General features: G+C 36.2%; 1 protein-coding gene across 1 annotated transcript in view; it reads left to right on the forward strand.

Moving 5' to 3' along the window:
* The window catches only part of LOC102697959 (collagen alpha-2(V) chain), a 68,714-nt gene that overhangs the window by 37,589 nt on the left and 4,546 nt on the right, over positions 1-26,579 (forward strand). Inside the window, exons 8-51 of the mRNA XM_015358944.2 lie at positions 324-407; positions 3,828-3,872; positions 4,468-4,521; positions 5,671-5,724; positions 6,773-6,826; positions 7,172-7,225; positions 7,882-7,935; positions 8,239-8,283; positions 8,650-8,703; positions 9,920-9,964; positions 10,377-10,430; positions 10,915-11,013; positions 11,109-11,153; positions 11,319-11,417; positions 11,863-11,916; positions 12,302-12,409; positions 12,584-12,637; positions 12,738-12,836; positions 13,002-13,055; positions 13,148-13,246; positions 13,421-13,474; positions 13,564-13,617; positions 14,314-14,367; positions 14,834-14,887; positions 14,992-15,036; positions 15,129-15,227; positions 15,727-15,834; positions 15,929-15,982; positions 17,674-17,727; positions 17,821-17,874; positions 18,506-18,559; positions 19,225-19,332; positions 19,424-19,477; positions 19,562-19,615; positions 20,215-20,376; positions 21,028-21,135; positions 22,202-22,309; positions 23,446-23,499; positions 23,631-23,738; positions 24,100-24,153; positions 24,877-24,984; positions 25,081-25,134; positions 25,215-25,322; positions 26,254-26,560. Coding sequence (XP_015214430.1) covers positions 324-407; positions 3,828-3,872; positions 4,468-4,521; positions 5,671-5,724; positions 6,773-6,826; positions 7,172-7,225; positions 7,882-7,935; positions 8,239-8,283; positions 8,650-8,703; positions 9,920-9,964; positions 10,377-10,430; positions 10,915-11,013; positions 11,109-11,153; positions 11,319-11,417; positions 11,863-11,916; positions 12,302-12,409; positions 12,584-12,637; positions 12,738-12,836; positions 13,002-13,055; positions 13,148-13,246; positions 13,421-13,474; positions 13,564-13,617; positions 14,314-14,367; positions 14,834-14,887; positions 14,992-15,036; positions 15,129-15,227; positions 15,727-15,834; positions 15,929-15,982; positions 17,674-17,727; positions 17,821-17,874; positions 18,506-18,559; positions 19,225-19,332; positions 19,424-19,477; positions 19,562-19,615; positions 20,215-20,376; positions 21,028-21,135; positions 22,202-22,309; positions 23,446-23,499; positions 23,631-23,738; positions 24,100-24,153; positions 24,877-24,984; positions 25,081-25,134; positions 25,215-25,322; positions 26,254-26,560 — 3,379 coding nt within the window. The remainder of the gene's footprint in view (positions 1-323; positions 408-3,827; positions 3,873-4,467; positions 4,522-5,670; positions 5,725-6,772; positions 6,827-7,171; positions 7,226-7,881; positions 7,936-8,238; positions 8,284-8,649; positions 8,704-9,919; positions 9,965-10,376; positions 10,431-10,914; positions 11,014-11,108; positions 11,154-11,318; positions 11,418-11,862; positions 11,917-12,301; positions 12,410-12,583; positions 12,638-12,737; positions 12,837-13,001; positions 13,056-13,147; positions 13,247-13,420; positions 13,475-13,563; positions 13,618-14,313; positions 14,368-14,833; positions 14,888-14,991; positions 15,037-15,128; positions 15,228-15,726; positions 15,835-15,928; positions 15,983-17,673; positions 17,728-17,820; positions 17,875-18,505; positions 18,560-19,224; positions 19,333-19,423; positions 19,478-19,561; positions 19,616-20,214; positions 20,377-21,027; positions 21,136-22,201; positions 22,310-23,445; positions 23,500-23,630; positions 23,739-24,099; positions 24,154-24,876; positions 24,985-25,080; positions 25,135-25,214; positions 25,323-26,253; positions 26,561-26,579) is intronic.

Here is a 26,579-nt window from a genome sequence, read left to right on the forward strand (position 1 = left end):
GAAATCACCTATTCTCAAAAAGGGACCAGCCAAGGAATGCATAATATCTGCATAGAAAATCCATTAACTTTGTGAAATAAATCACAACCTTCCAAACAGGAATCAATATCATGCTAAAACAAAAAAAAAGGATAAATATGTCTGATAATATGTTTGGCCAGAGTGTTTAAAACTTTAAACTATTCTATTCCAAAATATTAATTAAGATGCTTAGTATACTTTTATTGAACTTGTTCAATAAAATGTAATACATTTTGTATAAAATGAATATATCTTATAACTTGGATTTATATATGTAAATTACTGTCAATCTCCTTTTTCAGAACCATTTTGCATCTCACATGGCAGGAGGTTTTGATGAGAAGTCAGGACTTGCTGGCCAGGTTGGAATGGTTCCTGGAACAATGGTGAGAGTTAAGAATTGAAAACATAACTATGGTCATATTGAGACTCAGCATTTCTTTCTGAACAGTCCTTTCATTGTTGGAAGACCTTGAAATGTATACATTGCCTTCCCTCACCACCTACCAGTATTGTCACATTTTTATAAAATACAAGTAACTTATACAGTGTTTTTCAAATGAAATGTAATTCAAAAATGTAATGATAGAAATTGAATAGCATTATATGTGAAGAAAGTGGAATGTCTGCAGAATCTGCAAAGAAAATATAAAAAGTGACATTTGCTGTTTAGATAAGTATGTAAAACCAATATGATTTTTTTTTGGGGGGGGGGGGGTGTCTAGGAGCTTAGCAAAGTGATCATTCTTGACCATTCTTCTACTCAAAGTTACTCCAGTTCTGTCAAGTTTTTTGGGGATCATTGATGGATTGCATTCTTGAAGTGTTTCCATAAGTCTTCCAAAGGACTGAAGTCAGGCCTTTAAATGGGCCACTGAGGACATTAACTTTCTACTTGGTAAACCCCTGCATTGTTACTTTGACCTTTCGTATTGTTATAAATGGGGAGGGGGGATATAAACATTAGTGAATAAACAGGAAATGACCGAGCAGATAAATCAATGAGTAAAATGAATAATCATAAGCCCCAGCTTGTAAGGATTTATTCAAGAATATACCCGAGCGATTGGTATAGTTAGAGGCACATGAATTCTTTATTCTCTGGCACAGCTTGCAGTGATGACATGACGTTTAAAACCAAGCCCTCAAAATGCGCTCTTATTTTCATTAACAGAAGATACTCAACCCATGTTATCGACCCTCTTCTGAGCCAAAAATAGCCCTTGAAACATCAACCCTGTTAGGAACTCCCAGACTCACAACTGCATTCGGTGCTTCCATACCACCCCAACAACCTTTCTATCCCCAGGACCATTAATGACAACCTCCCCATCTTATAAAATGATCCCTCCACTCATACCATTTTTACCGACCGCCCCATCATCTCATACCGCTGACCGCCTAATCTGCGTAACCTTCTTATTCACAGCTCCCTTGACCCCCCCCAGCAGTCATCCACACAAGGCACTTTCCCATGCAACAGAACTCACTGCTTCACCTGTAAATATATATCCAAAACCACACACATTCAAGGCCCATCTGGACAATTCCAGATCACTCAGATGACATCTTGTACTTCTAGCAACCTTATTTACTTCTTCTCTTGCAGAAAATGCCCAGCTATTTACATTGATGAAAGAGGAAGGAGATTGGGAGATCATTTCAGGGAACATGTCGGGGCTGTGAGGATCAAAGATCTCTCCAAGCCCATAGTTTCTCATTTCACCTCTAGCTGCCATGATCATACTGATCTCTTCGTCTGATTTCTTAAAGAGGGGTTTACTCCAACTGCAGAAAGATATCCAATACCAAAGTTATCCTGAAACTAGGATCACACCTTCCCCCTTCTCTCACTGACTAATTTCCTTCTAATTATCTCAATTCATCTGCAGGTTTTGACGGCACACCTCCCTTAACCTCTCTCAACTTCACACCACCTTAGTGTAAATACTGCTTCTCTCCTGTTTCCTTCTCCTCTCCATTCCCAGCTTTTGCTCTCCCATTCTTTATCAACTGCCAATTTTCCACAGCCGAAATGTTGTGTTTCTTGTCTTTTTGTTTTTTCAGCATGGAATAAACCTTTACTTGTTCCTTTACAGCCTAAGCATGCTGATGCAGCTACCTACTTGAACTACTTCAACTCTTAATGCCTACCAAGTCCAGAATAAGATATAAAATATCTTCTAAAATTATAAGAATACAATCCTGTGGTTAAATGTCTCTCTCTGCAAATCTGGATGCCAAAAAAGAAATAGGAACCTATCTCCACATTGTAAAATTCACTCACTAACCAGGAAAAAACATTCTTAACCAGGGGATTCTTCACTCAGGAAATCCAAGTTTACTAAAAACTACAGAATAGCAAGCAATCTTAGCCAGGTTCAAATACTTGAATCTCGGATGATCTCAAATAAGGACCTCTCTCCTGGCACTCGCTTCAAGTTTTCTGTCCTTCTGTCTCCCCTCCTCTGTCTCTCATGGTTTGTCCTGTCTTTTATCCTACAATTCTGACACTATTGATAATTAACCAGAACTTACTTTACTAAGGTAAACCAGAAGATTCTTTTGATCAATGTTTCTCACACCCAGCATAACTAAGTAAACATCCCTTGGTTTTAAGCTCTAGGAAGTGGAAATGTTGACACTAGTTAGGTGTTACCTCATTGTTACCTAACTCAGCTTGTACCACTATCATGGAAGTCTTGCTTAGTCATCACTCAGTTATTGGTTCAGCTTTTGATTATGTGAATATGGGGTGATATGCTTTGATTTGCTCCAGTTTATTTTTTTAATAAGGGACAAATTCAATTTATTCCATATCACAGTAAAATATTCTACCATATGACTGCTGCATTTCCAAAAGGAGATTTAAAATACATCTTTTTTATTTTGTGTTTCTTTCTTGCCTCTCTCCCATATAGGCCACATTTGTGTGGTTCCTGACAAATTAACAATTTATGAATAGTAACTCCCATTTCAGAACTTTGCAATTTTTATTATGCAGATTCCACTTTTTATTGCTTGATTTTGACATGCTTAAAGGAAAAGTAATATTTTGTAAATCCGTGCATCTCTACCACTTTATCCCTGATGTTTCAAAAGCTCCTCAATCTAATTATTTGTTGTATAACTATATGAGTTGTCAATTGGATTAGCAATTTAACATCTGAGGGAATGTAAGCAGACATATGTATTTACTCTGAACACAGATGGAGACCATGAATGTAAATCTGTGATTATTTTCTTGTACATGAACTGATTTACTGTAAGGGTGCTGTAGCAAAAAGTTTGAATACATACTGTATGCAATAGGGAATCTTACAATTCCTTAAACCTTTTCACACTTTCACAAGGCTATAAGACATGGAAAGTTTTCAAGGTCTGTGAGTAAGTTTGTAAAATACTGAATATAATTACTTTAACTGAATAAGGGACATTTATTTTAAATTACAAACTTGAAAAGCATTACAATACGGATTAGTAAATCTTATCAACATTGTTTTATTCCTAAAATCATTACAAATGAGATTGCAACATATAAATCATGTAGCTTAAAGTCACCAGGGAAACATCTTTTTTGTTTCATGCACTAAAAGAAACATAAAATATTTCCAAACCATAAAATAAATTCATAAAATAAGTTTTTACTTATTTCAAAGAAGGCCATACTAATGTATTTTTATTTAATCATTTTGAATTATATTTTTTGTGTAATGCAAGTTAAGAAACAATAAATACAATAAAATGACAATAAAGCTGATATTCTTGTTCTTGGGATTTTTATTATTGTGTTTTGTTTGTTTTAGGGACAAGCAGGTGCAAGAGGACCCCCAGGGCCACCAGGTCAACCAGTAAGTGTTGAACAGTATATAAAACCATTCTTCTTGTCCTAGCTTGTCCAACATGTCCAGCAGGTATTGAATGTACGAATAGCATTGTATGGAATTAGTGGTCTGTAATGACAAAAATGGAATTTAATCCATTCCTTATACAATTCCATTAATTGGCTTACTGATGAGACTACATTTTTTTTCTTTATGGACTATTCTTTAATAAGCTATAATGTATTTATTAAACTAACAATGTATTGTATAAACCTGGAAGCGTAATTCATAAAATGTAAAGTGTTTTACTTTTTGATTTCCAAAGTAAGTGCTAGTTTGTACTGAATGATGAATAACCATGATTGTATAATAATATCCTTTTAATGGAAAAATAGAAACACGACCAATTTTTTGTATAAGTAAATTCTCTGCAGAATTCTCTGTCTGAATGTCTTAGTATTTGTACTGAACAAAAACCCACAAAAATTCAGAAAATAATTGAATTGATATCCAAAACCATTTCTGTTGTCAAACCAGAAATTGAAAAAAATTAACATGGTTTATCAAGCACATCATAAATTAGTTTTTGGTGGATGAATGACCCAATTTTTTCACTCCTTAGGGTCCTGCAGGTCCACAGGGTGCTCCAGGAGAATCAGGAGAACCAGGACACATGGTAAGAAGGTGTTCAAACTTTTTTTAACCCTAAGATGCAGTAATGGGTCTGGAAGAACAAGGTTGATAATAATGAAAAATTGACTTTTAGGCCTATGTGGGTTTACTAGAACTTGACAAAATGCTTCCTATAGGTGTGGAGTTGTCACCTAGACATTTTGGATTGTTTTTTTTTTTCTGTACACTTGCCAGTTGGCAGTGAAATAATGGAAAATGCTGTTTACTAGAAGAAGTGTTTTGTGCATTTGCTGAACAAACGAAGGTGAAAATACAGAAAAAATGCAGCTGAAAAAGTAACAAAATCAATCAAAGTTGACTTCTCTACAGAGATGATATGCAAAGCCCATTTAATAAGCTTTATAACTACACACTTGGAGAACACGTTTCATGTGGTAGGTAATTCTGAAACAACAAGGGTACAGTGTCCTACTTATTGTAATGCTTTACTCAACAAAAAGGTGACAGAAATGTGATGCCTTATTGAAATACTGTATATTTATATATTACTGAAATATCTGTATAATTCTATATATTTTCCCTCCTATAGCACTAAATAAATGATAGCAACCACTGATGAGAGTTCTACTGTGTACAAAATGACCACAACAGTAGTTGTGTTCCAAGCTGAAGGTGAAGGCACACATTTACCACACAATGTATTCCCTCATCTTTGTTCCAAATTGGATTTCTATGAACGAGTGCAGCAAAGATTTATATTTATGTGTAGGCCTGGATTTAAACTGTATAGTGCTACACATTGATCATAGGTTTCCAATCATTTGTTAACCGAAATCCATCTGGGTTCAAAGCAGCTGTAACTGTTGCCAAGCCAAGATGGCTGACATTTCCATTGATTTCATGATATCTTAAAGCATGCAGTGATCCTCAGAGTATGTGCATTGTTTTACTTTGTAACTCCAAAACATTAGCCTTCAAAATCTGTTCTTTGTCATATATCAGGTGGAAGTGAAAGTATTCCTTTCGTTACTTCACTTTTTTTCTCTAAAAGTATGTCTTATTTTTTAAATATCATGGAACGAATGTATTTGAATAGGAAAAGAACCTCATACAGTATATCTCTTGTTTACTTCTACATGATATACTATTTTATGAATATGAAGATATTATTATTTTTTATTCAATGTTTTAGGGTCCAATAGGTCAACGAGGACCTGAGGGCCCACCAGGTAAACCAGGCATAGATGTAAGTAAACCTTTGGATTTTTGTTGTAGTTAATTTTGTTGGGTTGTAAATTATTATGGATAAACCTCAGTAAATACAGTTATTGATGTTGTTTCTCATAACATTATGAGTTCAATAACATTTAATTACATTAGCCAACTGTGATTAGTTATCGCCAAGTAAAAACACAGATTGACTGACAGTCACTAGGGATGAGTGCACTCAACTAGTCTTACAACAGAATTCACTACAGACTGAGGAGAGCCTGTCACTTTTAACAGTGAGAGATGCATTACAGCAGAGTAAGCACCTTCTTCTAATACTAACTGTGCTGCAGATACAGCAGAGTCTAAGTGTGCAAAATGGAGAGTGACAACACTGCATGTTGTTGATGAAGAAACACACTTTTATTCATTTGTTGAATGCTGGTACAAGGGCTAGCGGATAACCAAATTGGTTGAGAAGTGATTTCAAAGTGGTAGGTATAAAAATGAAGGCTAATCTGTAGCCCCAACACTCCACTCCTTTTCTGAGCTTGCTGTACACACATCAGTGTATAATAGGTTACTAACAGGACACTAATAACAACGGTGCAGTGTTCACTCCTCATGAAAAGGGAAAGATAAAACATACAGAGCTTGAAGGACACCAATTTTTTTATCAGGCACTGCAGACCTTATTAGGTTGTCACAGAAAAATAGACAGATACAAACTGAGCATAATCACAATACCGACACTATAGTGGACAAGCACTTCACTACTGCCACTTCTCCATCTTTACATTCCAACCTCTCAGCCTTTTTTCAGCCTTTGCAGACACAAGGGCTCTGAATTGTTTAATACAATTTGCTGACTTCCACTTGCTTCGATACACTATTTCCTATTTCTTGGCATATTCTCAATTTCTTTCTCATTATCACACTTAGACATGCCAAGTCTCACATTTCTCATGATACCTTTGCATAATTAAAATGTCTGTGTGAGAACATAATGGACCTGAAAACCTGAAAATCTAATAATTAAAATTAGTTTAATACGAGGAAGTACCTAATTTTATTTTATGTTTCAGGGAGAACCTGGCAAGTCTGGTCAGACAGGAGAGATTGGATTTCCTGGATCGCCGGTAAAGTATAATTATTATTATCTAAAAATACATAGACCTTTAGTCTAATGCCAAGATGGTATACGAAGCATAACAACTGTGTATTGTATGAATACAATATTTAGTTTTTTTTTACAATTCTCAATATACTGCATAGTCTAACAGTAGATTCTTCTTCTTATTGTTGTTGTCATTCTTGTTGTTTTAGGAATACTGAAAAAAAATCGGAGTGGACTTATGATAGTACAAATTGGTGTAGAAGTCTGTTGTAGAATTTAAATTAGCTACTGTATATTTAAATATACAATAACTACTTAAAATAATTTATTGAATGCATTTATGAAAATAGGGTATTTTATATTTCAGGGTGCAAGAGGTTTTCCTGGGGCTCCTGGTCTCCCAGGAATAAAGGGACACAGGGTAGGTACATACAAACTTTGATTAAAGCATTCTACCTCTTAGTTATGTGAAATAAATATTATTGTATTCAAATGCCTGAGCTTGCTGGTGCTGTCCTTTGGACTGGATGTTAAACTTAGATGCAGAAATACAGTACTGTACTTGTTCATTAAAAGATTCCCGTTCCCTTACCTCAGATGCACTTAATTACAAGTAGAGGTTTTTACCCCAGTGTTTTGCTGATTTTCACTCTGGGTTTTGTAAAATGTGAATTACCTGATATTCCCCTTTAAATTAATTTGTGAGGCAATTTGAAACCTGTGTACATGAGCTGGGCATAATGGCTGTCATTGTAATCGAGGTGGGTGCTGTGCATCAGAGGTGGAGGAATGGTGTCTCTTCTTATATGTAAAGCACATCTGTATCAAGCAAGAAATTATTATTAATGTTGTTGTTGTTTTGATGTTATAAAAAATCAATTAATTTTATATTAATATATTTTATATATTAAGAATACCGTATATCACTTATGTATTTAGAAACAGTGTTAAACGAGGAACTGTTCTTCTAAAAGTTTTAAGTACACCATTTATAGCTCGGAACTGAATTTTGTGAAATTGCTGTATAGTTTCTGTTTCAAGTGAACATGGAAAGTAATTATTTAATGTATTCCAAAGGGTCACCAAGGTCCAGCTGGTTCAAGAGGAGAACCTGGAGCAGCTGGATCAAAGGTATTGTTTTGATTTGTAAACAAATGTTCTGTTTTTACTTCTGCTCTGTTGAAATTAAATGTGTGACACTTAACCACAATCCTAACCTCACACAGATAAGCTGCATGTTTAATAGAAAAAAAAACAAGAGGCCAGTATAGGTTCAGTGAAAAATGTCTCTTTATTAGTCTGGTTTTCTACTAGACCTCCCTAGGGAAATGAGGGAATACTGTATAAAATATCTACAATCTTTCATACAGGCACACTCAATTTATTAAATTTCTTTAAAGGACTGTATGCAAACACTCAATTATTTTTTTACAGGGTGAACCAGGCCCTACTGGTCCTATGGGAGGTCCTGGTCCTCAGGTAAGTAAATAATTTCACAGCAAATGATTTCTGAGTCTTAAATTGTTGATTGAATACAAACACAAATCATGTTATTACTGTACCTGAAAAAGTGTACTTTTGTGGACTTTCTGTAATGGTCAGAAGATTTAGGTTTCTAGTAGTGGATCATATGTTTTACATAAATAAGTATTTCTAAATAATACGTGGCTGTTGGTGTTATTATTAAAATACTTCTGACTGTGAAGAGAAGTTAATCTAATAGTCTTGTATTTTATAATTAAGAATAACATCTTTATGATTCTTCCAACTGGAACATGACAACAAAGAAGAGTAAATACACAGAAGAGTAAAGAAGTAAAGAAGACTAAATGTGGTGTTTTTCAGGGCCCAAGAGGAATCCCTGGAGAGAGAGGACGGTCTGGGCCAACTGGACCACCAGTAAGAATAATAAAACAAATAAAAAAGGCCTTAATTTAAAAGAAATATGGGAAAATTCAATCAGTTTTAGTCATGTATCATGTAAACATGCTATATCATTACGCTAATCCCTTCTTGGATGGTAGTTTATCTAGGATAAGTTTATCCAAGTACCTCTGCCTCCAGTATAAAGCAGTAATTTATGATATCTTTTTATCTCTAAATGAATAAACAAAAACTTATGGCTCATTATTTAATAAGCATGGGCTCCCAAGAGCTCAACAAGTAGGTGTCAAGTACTGATCTAGGTCTAGATGCCTAATTAGTAACATGAACAAACAAAAAATACAAATAGAGATTTAAAAAACAACAGATACTTAGACAATGGCTAACATAAAAGAAGGATAATATTTTTAGTGGAGGGATGGAAGAGCATAGTTCAGTGAACTGTAGTTTTGAAATAAGATTATTACAAAAAGGCACTTCAGCAGGGAGACACCAGCTTTCTCTCCTTCCCTCAGATCTAGGTTTTATTTCTAGATCTGACATTTCTATATGCTTTTTATACACAGATACAACATGAACCACCTCAAATGTACCCTTACAAAAAACTTAATTCTGCACAAGAACAAATACATATTTGGATCAAAAGTATATTTAAACACCAGCATGGAAAGAATATCTCTAAACCCCTGAAATGTAAACCTTGCAATGTCCAGATGTCACACAGCTCCCACAGCCCAATCTAAATAAAACTTCATTGCCATTGATTTAACAGAGCAAATTAGTGTCTACACAAAGAAATCCTCAAACATCTGACGAATATAATATCATATAGCTAGAAAGTTACTTAAGATACTTTTATTAACTTGATGAACAAGTTCAATGTAATCACTACATTAATGATTGTCTATATGATTTTAAAACATAAAAGGCAGCAACAAATAATATGTCACAAGAATATGCCTCTTCAGAGTTACCCTTTTCTTGGGGTTTACCAGTTTCCATCCAGCACCCAGAGACATGTTTACTAGGCTTGATTTGGGTATTTTAAAGTGTGGGCTTCTCTGTTGCCCTGTGATGGGCCTTTCAATCAATGAGAGAACAGATGTGTGGTATAAATCCCCTCTCTTTCTTTGGTTTGTTGCCTTGTTGTGTTGCATCACAATAAGGGGCTTTCTGATAATGGCAGAATGGATCATTTCATAACAAATGAATACTTTTCCATTCTTCCTAGGGAATGCGCGGTCCTGTTGGCAATGTCGGTAAACCAGGTCCTATGGTAAGAAAACATGCCGGTTTTGAATGTACTGTACTATATACAGCATTTACTGTATAAAGGGAATACAGCTGAAAAGCCTACAAAAATGTAACACTATAAAGTTAGAATTAAGTTTTTACCTCTGGTAATTTCTGTACAGTATATTAGTAATTGTAACACATTTTCATTACATATTTTAGATTCAATTTGGTCTTGTGTACTCTGTAGGTATTTTTATATATGAGATATATATATATGAGAATACCAAAAATAATTTCTTCCTGCATATTATTTCTGCACACTGCCACGAAGCATGTTTAATTAAATTGAAAAAATTATAGTGAGGGCATTCTATGATTGTTAAAAGTAACAATAGAATAACAATAAATCAAAACTACATTCTAACCTCAGGCACTGTTTTTGTATTTCTCAGGGTCCCCTAGGAATAAGCGGTCCCCCTGGTTTTCCAGGAAACCCTGGTTTAAAGGTAAGCTGGTGTAAATAGAGTTTTGGATATAAAGTTAGCAGGATCTATAGGTAAATTGAGCATCTCAAAATAAAGGATGTGTGGGCCTTGATCTGACATAAACATGAAACACTTTGGTTTGAGTTTGTCTTTATCGTACCATGGCTTTTAATCAGTTGTCCTTTTAAAGAAGGACACCTAGCCTACAAAAGGAAAATATTGAAACACAAAAATGAAATAAACGATGTACTGTTTGTCATCTACACCTAATAAATATGTTAAATTTTACGTTTACAACTGAGATGTTACAAATGAATTTGCTTTTACCTTTTGTATTTACATTTTTGGTTAAATTTATTTTCCCCCACCTTTGATGCTTTCATTTGAATTTTGAATTTGTAAAACGGGATTGTATGCAGTACATACAAGGTGTTCCTGGTTTTTCACATATGACTCCCTTAATAAAAAGAAGAACTACATTCAGATTGTTTTGCCTGTTTTTCAGGGAGACGCTGGTCCCACAGGTGTTCGAGGTCCTGAGGGTCCTCAAGGACAGAGGGGAGAAACAGGACATCAAGGCAAATCTGGCGCACCTGGCCTTCAAGTTTGTAACAATTTCTTGCTGTTATTAAAATATGTAATAAATTCCCTATATTTGCCTTTTATGACTTGATCACTTACATAAATCGATTCTTTTAGGGTCCTACTGGGACAGATGGAGGTCCAGGTGCCAAGGGGCCGGCAGTAAGTACAGAAATGTCTATACCTTTATATTTCATTTTAAAGTTAACATGACCATGTTAAAAATTGGCTCTGGTTTAAAAGTGCTAGAACCAATAATTAATATCATACACGTTTTGACAATTAAAGTTAGATTAAAAGGGATAACTGACATGACTATTTTATTAGGGAACTGTGGGTCCTTCAGGCCCACATGGTCTGCTTGGCCCACCAGGACCTCCTGGACCTCAGGGAAGCACTGGACCACCAGGGATCAAAGGTCAACTGGTAATGTTGTACTAGAATGATTCATAAGATGATTATAGAAGGGGTCACAATGATACAGGCTTATATTTAAGTATATAGCAATATTGCATGCCACAAATGTATAACTGATGATGACATGTGTTTGCAACATTGTTTCATTACAATATTTTATTATTTTTCACAGATCTAAATAATCTTATACCGTATGAAAAGAATCAAAGTTGTCATTTTAATTTTAGAAAGATTGTGAATAATTCCATTGTTAATTATACCATTGTTTCTTGATTTCCAGCTAAGCTTTATTGTGAAAGATCTTTTATTGAAAAAAAATGTCTGGATTTGGAGAAGAACAGAATGTTAACATGAAATCAATTTAAATTAAAAGTGAAGTAAAAGTGTGACCATTCAAATAGTTTAAAATAAAAAAGTTGTCAGTATGTTTATGTGCCCCTTTCCATTGTTTTAGGGAGACACTGGTGTCCCTGGGTTTAAAGGAGAGGCAGGACCTAAAGGAGAGCCAGTAAGACATTAAGCTTGATATTGGTTGATTAAATAATGATTGCTACTGTATATTACCTACATACTGTAGTATAAAAAATATTATTTTAAATGATCATGATCAAATGGTAGATGGTAATGATCAATACGAAACATGCATTCTAAAATTTCTCACTGGGTATTATATATTTAACAATATACAATAAAATAAAATGTTAAATATTGACATATATCTCATCTACTGTAGCTACTCCGAATCCAGTGTGTTGACATTTCATACTAAATAACTTTCCAATTCTTATGTTATTATCATGTATCTATTTGGGTTTAAAATATGACCCATGTATTTTTCCTGTCTGAACAAAGTGTTTTGAGTCCAGTTTTTAAACATTTTATTGTTTCCGTAGGGTCCACCTGGTGCTCAAGGTTCAATTGGGCCCCAGGGTGAAGAAGGCAAAAGAGGACCTCGGGGAGACCCAGGGTCAGTTGGCCCTCCAGGTCCTGTTGGTGAAAGAGTGAGTAATTTGTCTTTCTCATATTCACTTAGCATTTTTGGAGCAACATACTGTAAATTTAAATAAGTAGTAATAAAATAATTCCATTCCACTCCACTCTATTCCATTCAATTAAATTCAATTTCTACAAAAAGTGATCCAATGCACTAATTAGGGATATTTTCTTGATTTAAGGGGGCTCCTGGTAACAGAGGTTTCCATGGTGCAGATGGCTTACCTGGTCCTAAGGTAAGACTTAGGTTTGAAATTCTATTGTTTGTACCAATGAATATTTTTTTCACGTTGGTAGATACTGTATCTTAGTTGCATCTGTTGTATGTTATTCCAGGGTGCAAATGGAGACCGTGGTCCAACTGGTTCCTCTGGTCCGAAAGGGGCCCTAGGAGATCCTGGACGCACTGGGGAACCTGGCCTACCAGGGGCAACGGTAATAAACCTATCTGCATACAGATAATTATGAAATTATTTATGGTAAAAAATGTAAAAAGTGTGGGGATGAATGTGATGTATTATTCAATTCCACCTGTTTCTCTACCTTGAAAGCATTTGAAATAAATTGTTAAAGGAGACAGCATTACCTTTTCTATTTCAGGGTCTTACAGGGAATCCTGGGGTTCAGGGTGCTGAAGGAAAACCTGGACCAGTGGTATGTATTTGAAAATAGCTAAAGAACCTGAATAAGTGTTGAAATCTGTACCAAAAAAACTATATGTTAAATTTTCATTTGGATATTTCTAGGGTCCATCCGGGGAGGATGGCCGTCCAGGGCAAGCAGGATCAATAGGAACAAGAGGACTGCCAGGAATCATGGGGTTACCTGGACCAAAGGGTTTTAATGTAAATACTTATTCAATAATTACTTTTAATTTACAAATAAATTTAACATTTAAAATAAATTATTGTATGGAATAATACAATAATCTACAGTACATGAATATTCAGTAGCCTAATTGTTAATATAAATAGTTCACCTATTTATAATAAATACACACCTTCAACTTGTGTTCCTAGGGAGATCCAGGAAAGACTGGTGAGCAGGGATCTGCAGGGGTTCCTGGACAAAGAGTAAGTGTCACTGTAAAGTATGTCTTTTGTAAGCATGGCTTGAATGAATAGAGCAGCTCATATACTGTATGTCACTCTATCTATTTTAGGGTCCACCCGGTAAAGATGGAGAAGTTGGCCCTGCAGGGCCAGGAGGGCCAGCTGTAAGTATTGCCTGTTTGATCATTTTTAGACAATATAATTTTAACTGGGGTGCCCCAGCTTTATGCCAGTTAACATTGATTCTGGAAGGGAGCACCCTCTATGAGGCATACTGTATGCATGTTATCCTTGTGATCATGTGGGCTTTGCCAGGTGCTCTGGTTTCCTCCCACATTCAAGAGAACATTGAATTGGTTGCTTGGCATCTCTAACTTGTCTCTTATCCTAAACTTTATATTGTGAGTGAACTCTGAAATAGAATGGCATTCCATCCAAGGGTTATCATGGGTTATCATCTCTTGTGCCCATTATCTGCCAGGTACTTCTTTGGCTCATCTTGACCTTGTATTGGGCTAAACAGATATTGAAAATGGGTTCTTGGGGATTTCATGATAAATCATTTATTCAAGAAAAGAAATACAATTATTCCATTGCACCATTTTTATTAAGTAGTAAAAATATCATATAATTTGATGCCCTACTGCTCTTCTTTGTTTCCCCATCTATATTTTTCTATAATCATTTTGATTCCAGAAATAAGCCATAAGAATATGGACAAGGCCATGGCAGAGACATTGATCAAGGCTTCACGATGACTTTGATTTTGAAAGATGGGTTTTTGTTCATACCCAATAAGCCACAGTCAAGGTTTAAAAAGTATGTATTCTAACAGATATTCATATTTTCTATCTTCAAAGGGACCAGCAGGAGAAAGAGGGGAGCAAGGGCCTCCTGGTCTTACCGGTTTCCAGGTACAAAAAATAATTATCTAGAAAGATATTTTTTGTCTGAAAAAAGGTACTAAAGTCATGCTGGCTTGGGTCCCTTGTAATACTGATAACAACATTATCTATAAAGTGCAGACCATTGAGTATAACATTTTTTGTATTTTTCAATATATGTATCTTGAATTAAGATAAATCATTTTCAAAATTTAAAACCAATGTTGTAAATTGCTAAAAGAGTAGGGGGAGCGTAGGAAGAGAATTATTATTATGACAATCAAAGACCTCATGGATATTGTTTAGTTAGTCCATGAAGCATTTCATAACACAAAGCCACACTTCATTGCAAATTAACTCACTCATATAATTACTTTACTTTCCCACACCATGATGTGTTTCTAGTTTAAAATTAAGCTCCACTTTAGATGAAATTATAATTCTTTGGGTAGTAGTTGTCCTTTTGTTTTAAATTAAGTTACAATTGTTTTTACAGGGCTTACCTGGACCCCCTGGTCCTCCTGGTGAGTCTGGAAAACCAGGAGATCAGGTATGTAGGACCTGGATAATGGATTAAACAATTATCCATAAAGATTTGGAAAAAGTTTATTATAGCTTTAAAATGTTTACCTAATTTCTGTATTTAATTTTTAGGGTATTCCTGGTGACGCAGGCGCTGTTGGCCAAATAGGTCCAAGGGTAAGTGTTCTCTAGTTGGTTGAGCATAACCATCAAGTACAAAGCCTTGATTGACTTTATTACTTTTACTTTCTCAACTCTTATTTTAATAGGGAGAGCGTGGAATTCCAGGTGAGCGAGGTGAACTGGGTGCTCACGGTCTTCAGGGACCCAAAGGTATCCCAGGAGCACCTGGACCAGATGGACCAAAGGTAAATGCTCCACTTTTTGGGGGAAGGAAAACTTTCACCATTAATTTCACCATTCTAATTCTGTAAATCCTTTCCTGGATCACTGTTTATCTGATTTAGAAATGTTTTATAAAACACTTTCAGCCCTGTCATCACATACTTATTATGAGGAATCTGAAAATATCCTCCGGCTAAAAAAATATATATATATATTATGATGTCCAGTAAGTACTGGCCATGACAACTGGATTCGTAAGTTGCATTTGTTTTTAATTTAGTACAAGCATACATCAATTGTAATAGAGCGCTCTATGAATGACTGTTCCCAAAAACATTACATTTCACAATCTACATTTGTATTACATACATGATTGTGTTCCAGTTAAATATTTGTATTACATAATTTTTTTACTAATTTTCCTAGTATACTTTAACGTGTCTTAAAAACTAAATAAACCTGAAATCCTTGGATTGTGTAAGGCTAAAAGACTTTTATCATTGTTTTCTTCTTGTCCATCAGGGTAGCCCAGGTCCTACTGGAGCTCTTGGTGACCCTGGTCCTCCTGGTCTCCAGGGAATGCCAGGGGAGAGAGGAATCTCAGGTCCACCTGGGCCCAAAGGGGACAGAGTATGTTTTCATACATGCTATTCAAAAATATAAAGTAGATACTGTACATAATTTTATAGTGTCCTCTACTTTCTAACAATTCCTTTGTTTTAAGGGTGCTTCAGGAGAAAAAGGATCAGAGGGTACCCCTGGTAATGATGGTGCTAGAGTAAGTTACAGAAACTTTAAAAATCTGCGTGGTATTGTGTGTGTAATCATATTATATATCTTTATATTCAAATCATATACATCCTTTATATTAAAGGTTTTTAAATGAAGACGTCAATTATGTATGTTTTCATCTATGTGTAGAAATCACAGTCTAGTTAAAAGAGTACACATCTCCACAAGACTTTTACAAAAAAATTGGTGCTAGAGGTACTGTACAGTTGATTTACCAACTTGTAGCCTGATCTCATTAGCTCTCAGAAGCTAAGCAAGGATAAGCCTAGATTTCCAAAGGAAAATCAAGATTTTTGCTAGACCAGTAAATGGCATTCAGTCAATATGGACTGGTGTTTCCAAAACCAGTACCCACAGTTTGCTGACCAGGAAAAGGTGCTGTAGGTGGTGTCATCCTTCATTAAACAAAACTTTTAAATTATTGGTAATTAAATCTCATGGCACTGTTTGTCTTACCACCAAGTATTTACTGTATACTGTCCTTTTTACCATTTTATACCAAAGTCCCGGTTAATTTCCACCATTATTTTTTACACTCTGTCCTTCATAAACATTTCCTTAAATTCAACTGGTGAAGCAATTTCTTACTTCTCTATATTAATCTTCCTTATGGTGGAGCTCCTGGTATGTGATGGATGCCAATATGCTATATAGAAAAATTAGTTGATCATATTCTCAATGAAATGACAATATAATAATAAACCTTTGGAAATTAGTTAATGTACATTTCAGTAAAGAAATGTGCATGTATTGTAGTCCATGATTATTCAAATTCTGATAAGCATCAAAAGGTAATATTATTATACAGTAGATTATCTTTAGAGTTAAAATAAGCATGGGTATGGGTACACAGAATACCGTATGTGCAGACTAGGTACAGAAGCAATTTCCTTTCCTTGGCTTTAGTTCTAATACAGTCTCACGTTTTTACACTCCATAGAACAATATTCAGTTTTTAAGTATATGATGGCATATTTTACGTGATACAGCACACTTTTAAAACAGACACTTATGCACATGCTGTACAAGAATAAAAATATATTATTATGAAACTGCTTGTGGAATGCCAATGGCTGGTTTAAAGGCACGTGCTTATACTGTAAATGCTGTGTGTGAAGTATGGAAGTGACATTTTTAACATTTCTAAAACTCTTTGTGTTGACTTTGAATCTGAGGAATGTAAAATAATGTACTAGCTCATAATAGAAACAGTAGTACCTTCTTACTCGTACAAGCTTTTCCTGGAGCCTTCTTTCAGCCACCTTGCTCCACAACTCTGGAACTCACTTCCTGCCACTCTGAGAAATGTAAACTTTTACAGTTTTTAAGTCTGCACTCAATAAATATCTGTTCAGTCAGACTATTAATAAGGGTCTGCTTTATCTTTTTTCCATTGTTTATCTCTTTCTTTGTTTCTTTATTTCTGATTAATGTTATTTTTATCTTATTTTTCTCTGTTTTTGTGTGTTTTTGTTTTTGCCCTCTAAAGTGACCCAAATGGTGTTTGGTGTACATGGGCACTGAAATAAAATGTAATCCTTGTAGTTTACATCACATATAGTGTTGCTGTGTCAGTGGAGATACTTATTTTTCGGTATTCCAGTGCGTGCATGCCAGTGAACAGTAGTTACACTATGACTGTATTATTGCTAAGCTGACATCTTACTGTGCTGGCAGGGACTCCCTGGGCCACTTGGGCCACCTGGACCACATGGACCCAGTGGTGAGAAGGTGAGTATACATGCCAGTTTCTGAAAAACAAAAGTTTCACATTCAATTATCACAATGTCCTTCATCTCACAAATTTCTATGGCTTTATTTCAGGGTGAACCTGGTCCTAAAGGGCCTCCTGGTCCTCCTGGATCCCGAGCAAGCCCTGTAAGTAGACATTTGTTATTCCCCTGGGAATAAACTAGTCAATAGACTGATGGTGTCACATGAGCAGTAACCAAAGTCCTGTCATATGGAGCAAACACTGTCTTGGTAATTAATGATGAAGTCAGTTTGTCTACTAAAACAAAAACATTATTTAGAAAAGCAATAGCAAAACTGAACTTTTCTTTATTCATATAGTACTGATTAATCAAACAACATAAGATTGTTAACAAATGAGAGGAAGCCGTTAGGCCCATCTAGCCTGTTTTTTTACTAGCAAAGTGATCCAAGGGTCTCATCCAGATGTTTCATGAAAGAAGCCAGGGTATCAGCATCCAGAACATGGCTACAAACCTCATTACATGCTCTCAAAACACATCTGTAGCTGCACTTTTGAAATCTATAAATTAAAGACTTATTTTTAGAACATTTTCTTTCTACTATGGTTTTATTGCATGCCTTTGATCACCAAATAGTGACTTGTGTGTTTTCTAGTCAATTTTTTAAATACATCATGTACTTGTTTTGCAAAGAGTACGCTATTTTTATTTAATAATAATATGTTTAAAGCAAAGTAAATGTCTGCTGATGGTTTTATGCGTTTGTAATTTTGTTTTCAATGCATTTCTAATAGGGATCTCGTGGTGAGCCAGGACCTACTGGTCCAGTGGGATTTGCTGGTCCACCTGTAAGTTTTCAAATATGTTGTAAATTATCCTGCTAGATGGTATAAAGGGTAGCATGGTGCCAAAGTGGTTACCATTGGTGTCTTGCAGTGCTAGGGGTCTGGGTTCAGTTGTGGTCGTGGTGTGCTATCTGTGTGAAGTTTGTGTGTTTGCCCCATGTAAGTGTGGGTTTCTTCAGCTGCTCCGGTGTCTAAAGTCCAAAAACATACTAATAGGTTAATTGGCTTCTGGGAAAATTGGCCCTGCTTTGTGCTTGGCTTCCCAGTGTTTCTGAATTGAAAGAAGCAGTTAGAAAATGAATGGATAGACAGTATAAATTCATTGTTCTTCAATCCATTCTTCAATCTATTAACATGGTCCAGAAATTTCATGGTTATTATCACTGCAATTAATGACATTCATTTCTCACTGTCTCTGGGCTGCTAGTGTAAAAAAAAAACACAGGCTTCTAGAAACCAAGGCCTACCCATTTATGTTCAAATCCAGATTATATCAGCTATTTGTATAGTATTAAGACATTAGAGTATGAACCATAAACTGGGTATAAAAGGTGATGCAAAATTACCCAAATCTGAATACCCCACATATAGGTCCATTGACTGCATACAGTTTGTGAGAAATTATCTGTAAACTGGAGTTTAAAACCATCTTGACCTCTGTGTTCCAGGGACCTGATGGGCAGCCTGGTGTGAAGGGTGAACCAGGAGAGCCTGGGCAGAAAGGTGATGCTGGATCCCCTGGTCCACAGGGACTGGCTGGATCTCATGGGCCTCCAGTGAGTCAAAATGATTAAATATGGTTACAGAACCTACAGCATTTTTGAAGAGAGGATAAAAATTGATGTTTTATCTCATTTCTATTCATAGGGACCTCCAGGAGTTGCAGGACTGAAAGGCGGCAGAGGCACTCAGGGACCACCAGTATGTACAAGACCTTAATGACACATCAATAAAATGTGTTTCCATGTGCCATGATTCACAAATAATACTTGTTTTTCTTTTTAGGGTGTCACCGGTTTTCCTGGACCTGCAGGCAGGGTTGGTCCACCTGGCTCAACTGTAAGTTGGTCGTCATTACTTAATTAATGTATGCTATAATAGCAATGTATGCTAGCTCAGTGTATTATGATTTTGTATCACATTTAGTCAACATTATAAGTATCATGTCACTGTTAACTAAAACCAATATATTTCATGGGTTGACATACTTATAATGTATAAGCCGTAACAATAATTCATAACTACGATAAAAGAAACAGCAGTGATGCCTCAACATCACCTTTCAGTCAGAATGGAAGACATTTTTTTTCTATATAATCTCATTTACTGGTATTTCAAACACTGAATTTGTCATAGGTTCAGAGAACTGATCTTAAAATATCTAGATTTATACATGGTTCTATAACTTTGACATGACAAATTTATGTTTTTAATAAGCACACAAGCTTCAAGATAAGCTATATCTTGAAATCACTTTTCATGACTGATGACAAAGTACGGTATGGCTCGCGAATTAACGTGAAATAGATTTCATCCAGTATTAGTCAATTTATGAAGACAAACAATTTAAAGTATCCCAACAGCAGTAAAACTATGCACAAAAAAGAATGGGGGAACTAAGTAGTAAAGATTGAGATTTTTAATGCTGGTTTTTCCAGGGTCCAGTGGGTCAGCCTGGACCACTTGGTCCTCCTGGGAAGGAAGGTCCTCCAGGGCTCCGTGGTGACACTGGACCACCTGGGCGCCATGGAGAGCGAGGGCCTGCTGGCCCGCCAGGCAGCCCTGGAGACAAAGGAGATTCTGGAGAAGACGGGCCAACCGTAAGAACTGAGTTCATCAGTTTGATTCACACTCTCAACAAGAACAGCATGTTTTAAACCATTACAAAATGTTGGACCAGCTTTATGAGTTTTAGAATTACAGAGTGGAATTAAAAAAGTATAATATATACATACACCTGTAAGTGGATAGAAAGTTAAAACACAAAGCGGAAGGATTTTTTAACTCTAAATTGCATTATATTGTTCCCCTTTTGAAACCTTTTCAATCAGGAGTCAGCAGGTGTGCATCCGCTCCATTCACACTCACCTTGTACCGGAAGAGAGTGAAGTGAGGGCAGTTAACACTTCTCTTGGAATTAAGAATCTATCAGAGTTAATCTCTATTTCCTACAGTTCACTGTGCTATTTTATAGTTACTATTTGATCCAAAGTGCTGTTATACAGTAGGTGAATTTGGCATTGCTTTGAGCTCTCACTAGCAGAACAAAAATCTTTGAAAAAACAACAACCATAGCGGTTCTGTGGAAAGACGAGGATACCCTGGCTGATCCAAGCCCATCTAGTTTCAGTGGTTGAGGCATAAACATTTCAATGTATTCTTATGTTCCATATGCTCTTTACACAATGTGCAAACCTGTAAATGAATATGTTCAAAACAACAGTTGTACTGTATGTGTTCTTCCTCCACAGGGTCCCGATGGCCCTCCAGGTCCTCCAGGAACAACAGGACAGAGAGGGATTGTAGGACTGCCAGGGCAGAGGGGAGAGAGAGGAATGCCAGGTCTTCCAGGGCCATCTGTATGTATCAGTACTAGCCCTTTAATCTCAATGTTCTGCATGGCACATCTCTGTAAAACTGATCTTTGAAACTTTTAAATGGTTTTAATTCTAGAGTGCGGGATTGTTTCAAAATATTTTATCAAGCTTCAGTAACACTCAGTTGATCATATTAAACACATTGAACTCATAACTATGGTATGAACACTATACACACAACATGTATTTAGTTGATTAACTTAATAGGATCAGTATAGTATTCTACTGAAACATAAATGTTTCAGAATAAACATACCATAAATTTCAGTCAGTTAGCGATACAACACATCAAAATATTTTTTAAATTATTATTATATAATATTATATCTAGTATATTCTTTAATATATTATAGTAAATTATTATACATTTTAATACATAACTGATTTGATTAAAACAATAGTTTATTTTGGGAACTTAATCTATTATACACAAAGCAAAATACTGATGCATGATACATAAATTACTACTTAATTAGAAGTGTATTCATACATTTCTAGAACTCACTTATAATAATAAAAGTGAATGTTGCTCACTGATTAGCAGTATTGTTGTTTAGTCTGGGTCTCCACCCATAGTATTTCCCCAGCATATCATCACAAATGAGGTTTCAGCAAATGTAATGTACTCAAATATTCATGTTCCACCTCTCTGATGATGACATGAGACAGAAACTACTTTATTTGGTGACAAAATATTTTTCTTTCACCGAAACAAATAATTGTATAATACTCATATAGCCTTGTGCCTACCTGCTCCATGCATTACTGACAAGTAAAAAATGGCCACAGAGCACCTCACTTTTGTCTTTGTCTGACAGTAAGAGTGGCAGACCAGGTCTTGGCACTCATCAGGCATGCCAAGGATCCATAATGCAGTGTAAGATGTAATATCTTACAGATAATTAAATATTTTAGTTCTCTGCACTGAAATATAATAACATAGCAATGCAATACAGGTCGCATGTTTGAGGGGTATTTGGCAATGATATGTGGTCTTACACATTCAGTTGATCATATTAAACAAATTATGCTTAATCTCTTGTTGAAGGGCCCACCAGGAAAACAAGGTGCCACTGGCCCTACAGGAGACAAAGGTCCTTCAGGCCCAGTTGGGCTTCCAGGAGCAAATGGCCCTGCAGGAGATCCTGGCCCAGATGTAAGTTATCCCTTCATCCCAATTAACTCCATCTTTGGAAGTGCTTTTGTCACGATTGTAGTCCCTCCTCCTTAAGGGCGCTCCGGCTCTTCCTTGTTTGCCCCATTCCCCACACCTGCCCCTTGTTCCAGTCTCCTTCCTGTTTCCCTTTAAAAGCCAGACGCAGTCGCCAATCGTGGCTCTGCATCTGATTTCCACATTGTGCGAGCCCGGGACCTGGTTGCGCCTGGCTCCGTTATGCTTTTAGCTTCCTGCTCCTGCTCCTGTTCCCCCCGCTGGTCCCGACCCGTCACCTGTTTTTAATCCCTTGTTTTGGATGGATTACCCGGCCATGGACTTTTGCTTGTTTTTTGGATTCTCCCTTGGACTTATCCTTTGGATTGTTTGCCTCAGCCACACCTCCCCGGATCACCAGCACTGCATGGACACGCCCCCCTGTTTTCATCCCTGTATTCCTGCATGACTTTTTCGCCAGTGTTTCCTCACTTCTCCGGAAAGTGTCATCCACATAGGGTCCTAAAGAACTGTTTGTTACACTTTTAACATAAATTCATATTATGCAAGATTTATCAGATTGCATCTTGACTGGAGGTAACTAATAACGTGTTCATCTTGACTTCTTATTAATGTTTGGATTTAGTTTTATTTATGGACACTGATGCTGGAATGTGCACAAAACAAAGGAATGTATAAAGGCGTACCACCACGTTATTGTAGACAGAGAGATTGGATTAAGTGAAATGAAACCCCACTGCAATTTCATCAGAGGAAATCATTTTCATTTTCTAAGATAATTACGCACTCAGCAAAAGTTAGCACAGGGAGCTGAGAGCCTTTCAAGAACCATAACCCAGAGCAGCTGAACATGCTGACATCTGATTCCATTACATTGGTTTAGGCCATGTTACAACCTGCATGTTTATTTTTTTAGCTTGGTTATTACCGATTTATTGATAAAGGAACTGGTGATTAAATTCTGCAATGGAATAGATTAGTAGGGCTGCAGGTTATGAAACACTGCATTATTGTTATCAGACCGTTTCTTCAATTAGTAAACAGATGCTCTCCGAAGAACAAAGTAAAAATTGCTCTTATCAAAATAACATTCATGCTCCTATCTTTTTTTGTTTGCCCAGGGACCTCCTGGGCCAGATGGTCCTCCAGGTCGTGATGGAGTACTAGGCGCCAGGGTAAGGAAAGAGTCCCAGTTGATGTATTTGTTGTGTAGTTATGTTATTATCTATTTTTTATGTTTTATGTTATTAATGTAGTGGTCTTATTATCTTGTTAGCTAATATTGGTCTTTGTGTTTCCACTATAGGGAGATCGTGGTGATCCAGGTCCTGCTGGCCTTCCAGGCTCACAAGGAGCCCCTGGTTCTCCAGGACCTGTTGGTCCTACAGGGGATCCAGGAAAACGAGGAGACAGTGTAAGTATGAACTTTATTCCTTTTTTATGGATACAGTGCTACAGGCAATGGAAATATGCATCATTCTGAAATAACTTTCATGCTTCAGTAGTGATGTCATGAAAATTTTTATAATGTACTTATCACTGTCTCATCACAACAACATTTTCTTCCACTGAAGTATTCCTTTCTGCTACTTCAATCAGTTGCTCTAGTCCTTGATTTTATACCGTAAACATAATGTTGATTAGTATTAGAATAAATAAAGAAAATAAATAAAGAAACATTACAGTCATTCCTATGCATGTCTGTACACTATAAAAGTAGTATTTAATTAAAAAATCAGTTTTCCTATCTTAGAATGTATGTTTTCTTATGGCAGGGTTCACGTGGACCTGTTGGTCCCCCGGGAACTGCAGGAAAACGGGGATTACCTGTAAGTTTGTTTTTTTGATACTATTTTCATCTCAGCTCACCAGATGTACAGCTGCGCTGCATGTTAGGCTACTACAATTTCAACACAGGTCATTTGCTTTTCCTTCACTGTAAAATATAATGTATGAAGAATCTGAAAAATCAGTGACCCATGTGCTGTATTTGTAATGCTTTGGAAAGTGCTACTTTGTGTACTCTGTGTAAAGTTTAAATGGTACAATTCTTGGACAAAATCTACTTTGACGATGTTACTGTACTAGGAAATTAATGCTTTAATCTTTTTTGATTCAGTGAAACTGTGCTTACATTTTTGATAAAATGTCTTATCATAGTTTTCTACTAGGTTTGATGACTGGACAAACAAATCCATGAAGGTGTTTATATTACTAAAGAAGAAAAGTACATAATCATGTACAAGTGAAGATAAAGTTACAGGGGTCAATAAATGTGCCATAACTATTGATTGGCAATGCTTCTTACAGTCGCCTGTGTAGAGTACAATCTGAAGCAATAACAGCAGACTAATGATTTTACTGAATACTGTGACCAAATCAATTAGACTTTTCCAAAGCTAATACTTACGGCCACCATGAACTTTTTCCAGATTGAATCAGAACAAATTTGTCCTTCATTTTCTAGAGCCTTAACAATAAGCAAGATCAATGTGATGTATTTTTATTTTGTTTTTGTGATTCTGATTTTCACATTTTATCTGTAATTATAGGGTCCTCAAGGTCCAAGAGGGGACAAGGGAGATATTGGAGATCAAGGTGAAAGAGGCCAGAAGGGTCATAGAGGTTTTACAGGATTGCAGGGCCTGCCTGGACCCCCTGTACGTAAGCAGTATTCTTTCTATTTATGGTTTTTATTCTGCTATCAGAGCCGTAATTGATAAATGAAAACACCTGAACTATTCTCTTTTATTTAGGGTACAACTGGTGAACAAGGTGCTGCTGGAATTGTTGGACCTCATGGTCACAGAGTAAGCATATTCCCAATTGTTAGCATGTTTTTTGCAATGAATTTGAGTAAACATTCTTAATCATACTGTTGCTATTTTAGGGACCACCAGGACCAGTTGGCCCTCCTGGAAAGGAAGGGTACATTGGGCATCCTGGCCCAATGGGACCACCTGGTTCAAGAGGAATAAGTGGTGAAATTGGGCCTGAGGTATGTCACTTGAACTGCAAGAAAAGAACATTGTTTTCCTGGTAAACTAATGCTGAGGTGCAACTCATTTTGTTATTATGCATTATATAAAATAAAATACATGATCCAATCTTGTACTGATTTATAAGTGAAACATTCATGATGTTCAAATTTAAATTAAAATGATTTATATTTAAGCTATTGCTTCTTATTCTCCTCAGGAAACTGAACAAACTGAGCACCATTAGAAATATCTTTCAAAATGTACATCAGTGTATCTCATTTTATTATATAATAAATGTTTTTGTGTGTGATGCTTTATCTGTCATAGGTTTTGTTAAAAAAATATTTTCTTTTATCAGTTACTCTTACCAACACATGTGAACTAAAATATATGTAATGAGTTTCTCTCACTATTTTGTGAGTGCAACATTCTGTGTCTATTTACTTTTAATTCCAAACTCAGATATCAGTAGAGTAATTCAAGAAAAAAGACATAGGTTAATACTAGTTCAGGTGGGTAGCTGCGTCAGCATGCGTAGGCTGCAAAGGAACAAGTAATAGGTTTATTCCATGCTGAAAAAAAGAAGAAAGAGAACACAACGTTTCAGCCGTGGAGACTTCTTCAGGCTGAAGAAGGCTCCACGGCCTGAAGAAGGCTCCACAGCCGAAATGTTGTGTTCTCTTTCTTCTTTTTTTCAGCATGGAATAAACCTATTACTTGTTCCTTAGGTTAATACTAGACAGATAAGAACAATAGATAAATACAGAAAACAGAAAGCTTTCTGTTAGTATTTTGTATTTATTTAATTTTAAGATGAAGTCAGTATTCAAATACATTCCTTTGGGTAAAGTGAAAATTGTTTAGATATTTTATTATTAGTTCAGGTTCTTCATCTGGGTGCTTGCTAGGTCTCTGAGTTTCAATATCAATTTGGTGTTTCTGTTACAGGGACCTCCTGGAGACCCCGGTCCACCTGGTCCTCCTGGTTCTCCTGGTCCTCCAACTGCAGCAATGGAGGATTTCTTAGACACTCAGGATTATGATGTTGGTCCCCCACCTCCTCCAGAATTCAGTGAGGATGAAGCTCTTCCAAACAGCAATAAAACCGATTCTTTTAAAACGGACCCTGGAGTTCATGCCACACTGAAGGCTCTCAGTAGTCAGATAGACAGCATGCGCAGCCCTGATGGCACCAAGAAAAATCCAGCCAGAACCTGTGAAGACCTGAAACAATGTTACCCACAGAAAAAGAGTGGTATGTTTAAAATAAATAA

Source organism: Lepisosteus oculatus, chromosome 12 (genome assembly GCF_040954835.1).
Source record: "Lepisosteus oculatus isolate fLepOcu1 chromosome 12, fLepOcu1.hap2, whole genome shotgun sequence".
Lineage (NCBI taxonomy): Eukaryota > Metazoa > Chordata > Actinopteri > Semionotiformes > Lepisosteidae > Lepisosteus > Lepisosteus oculatus.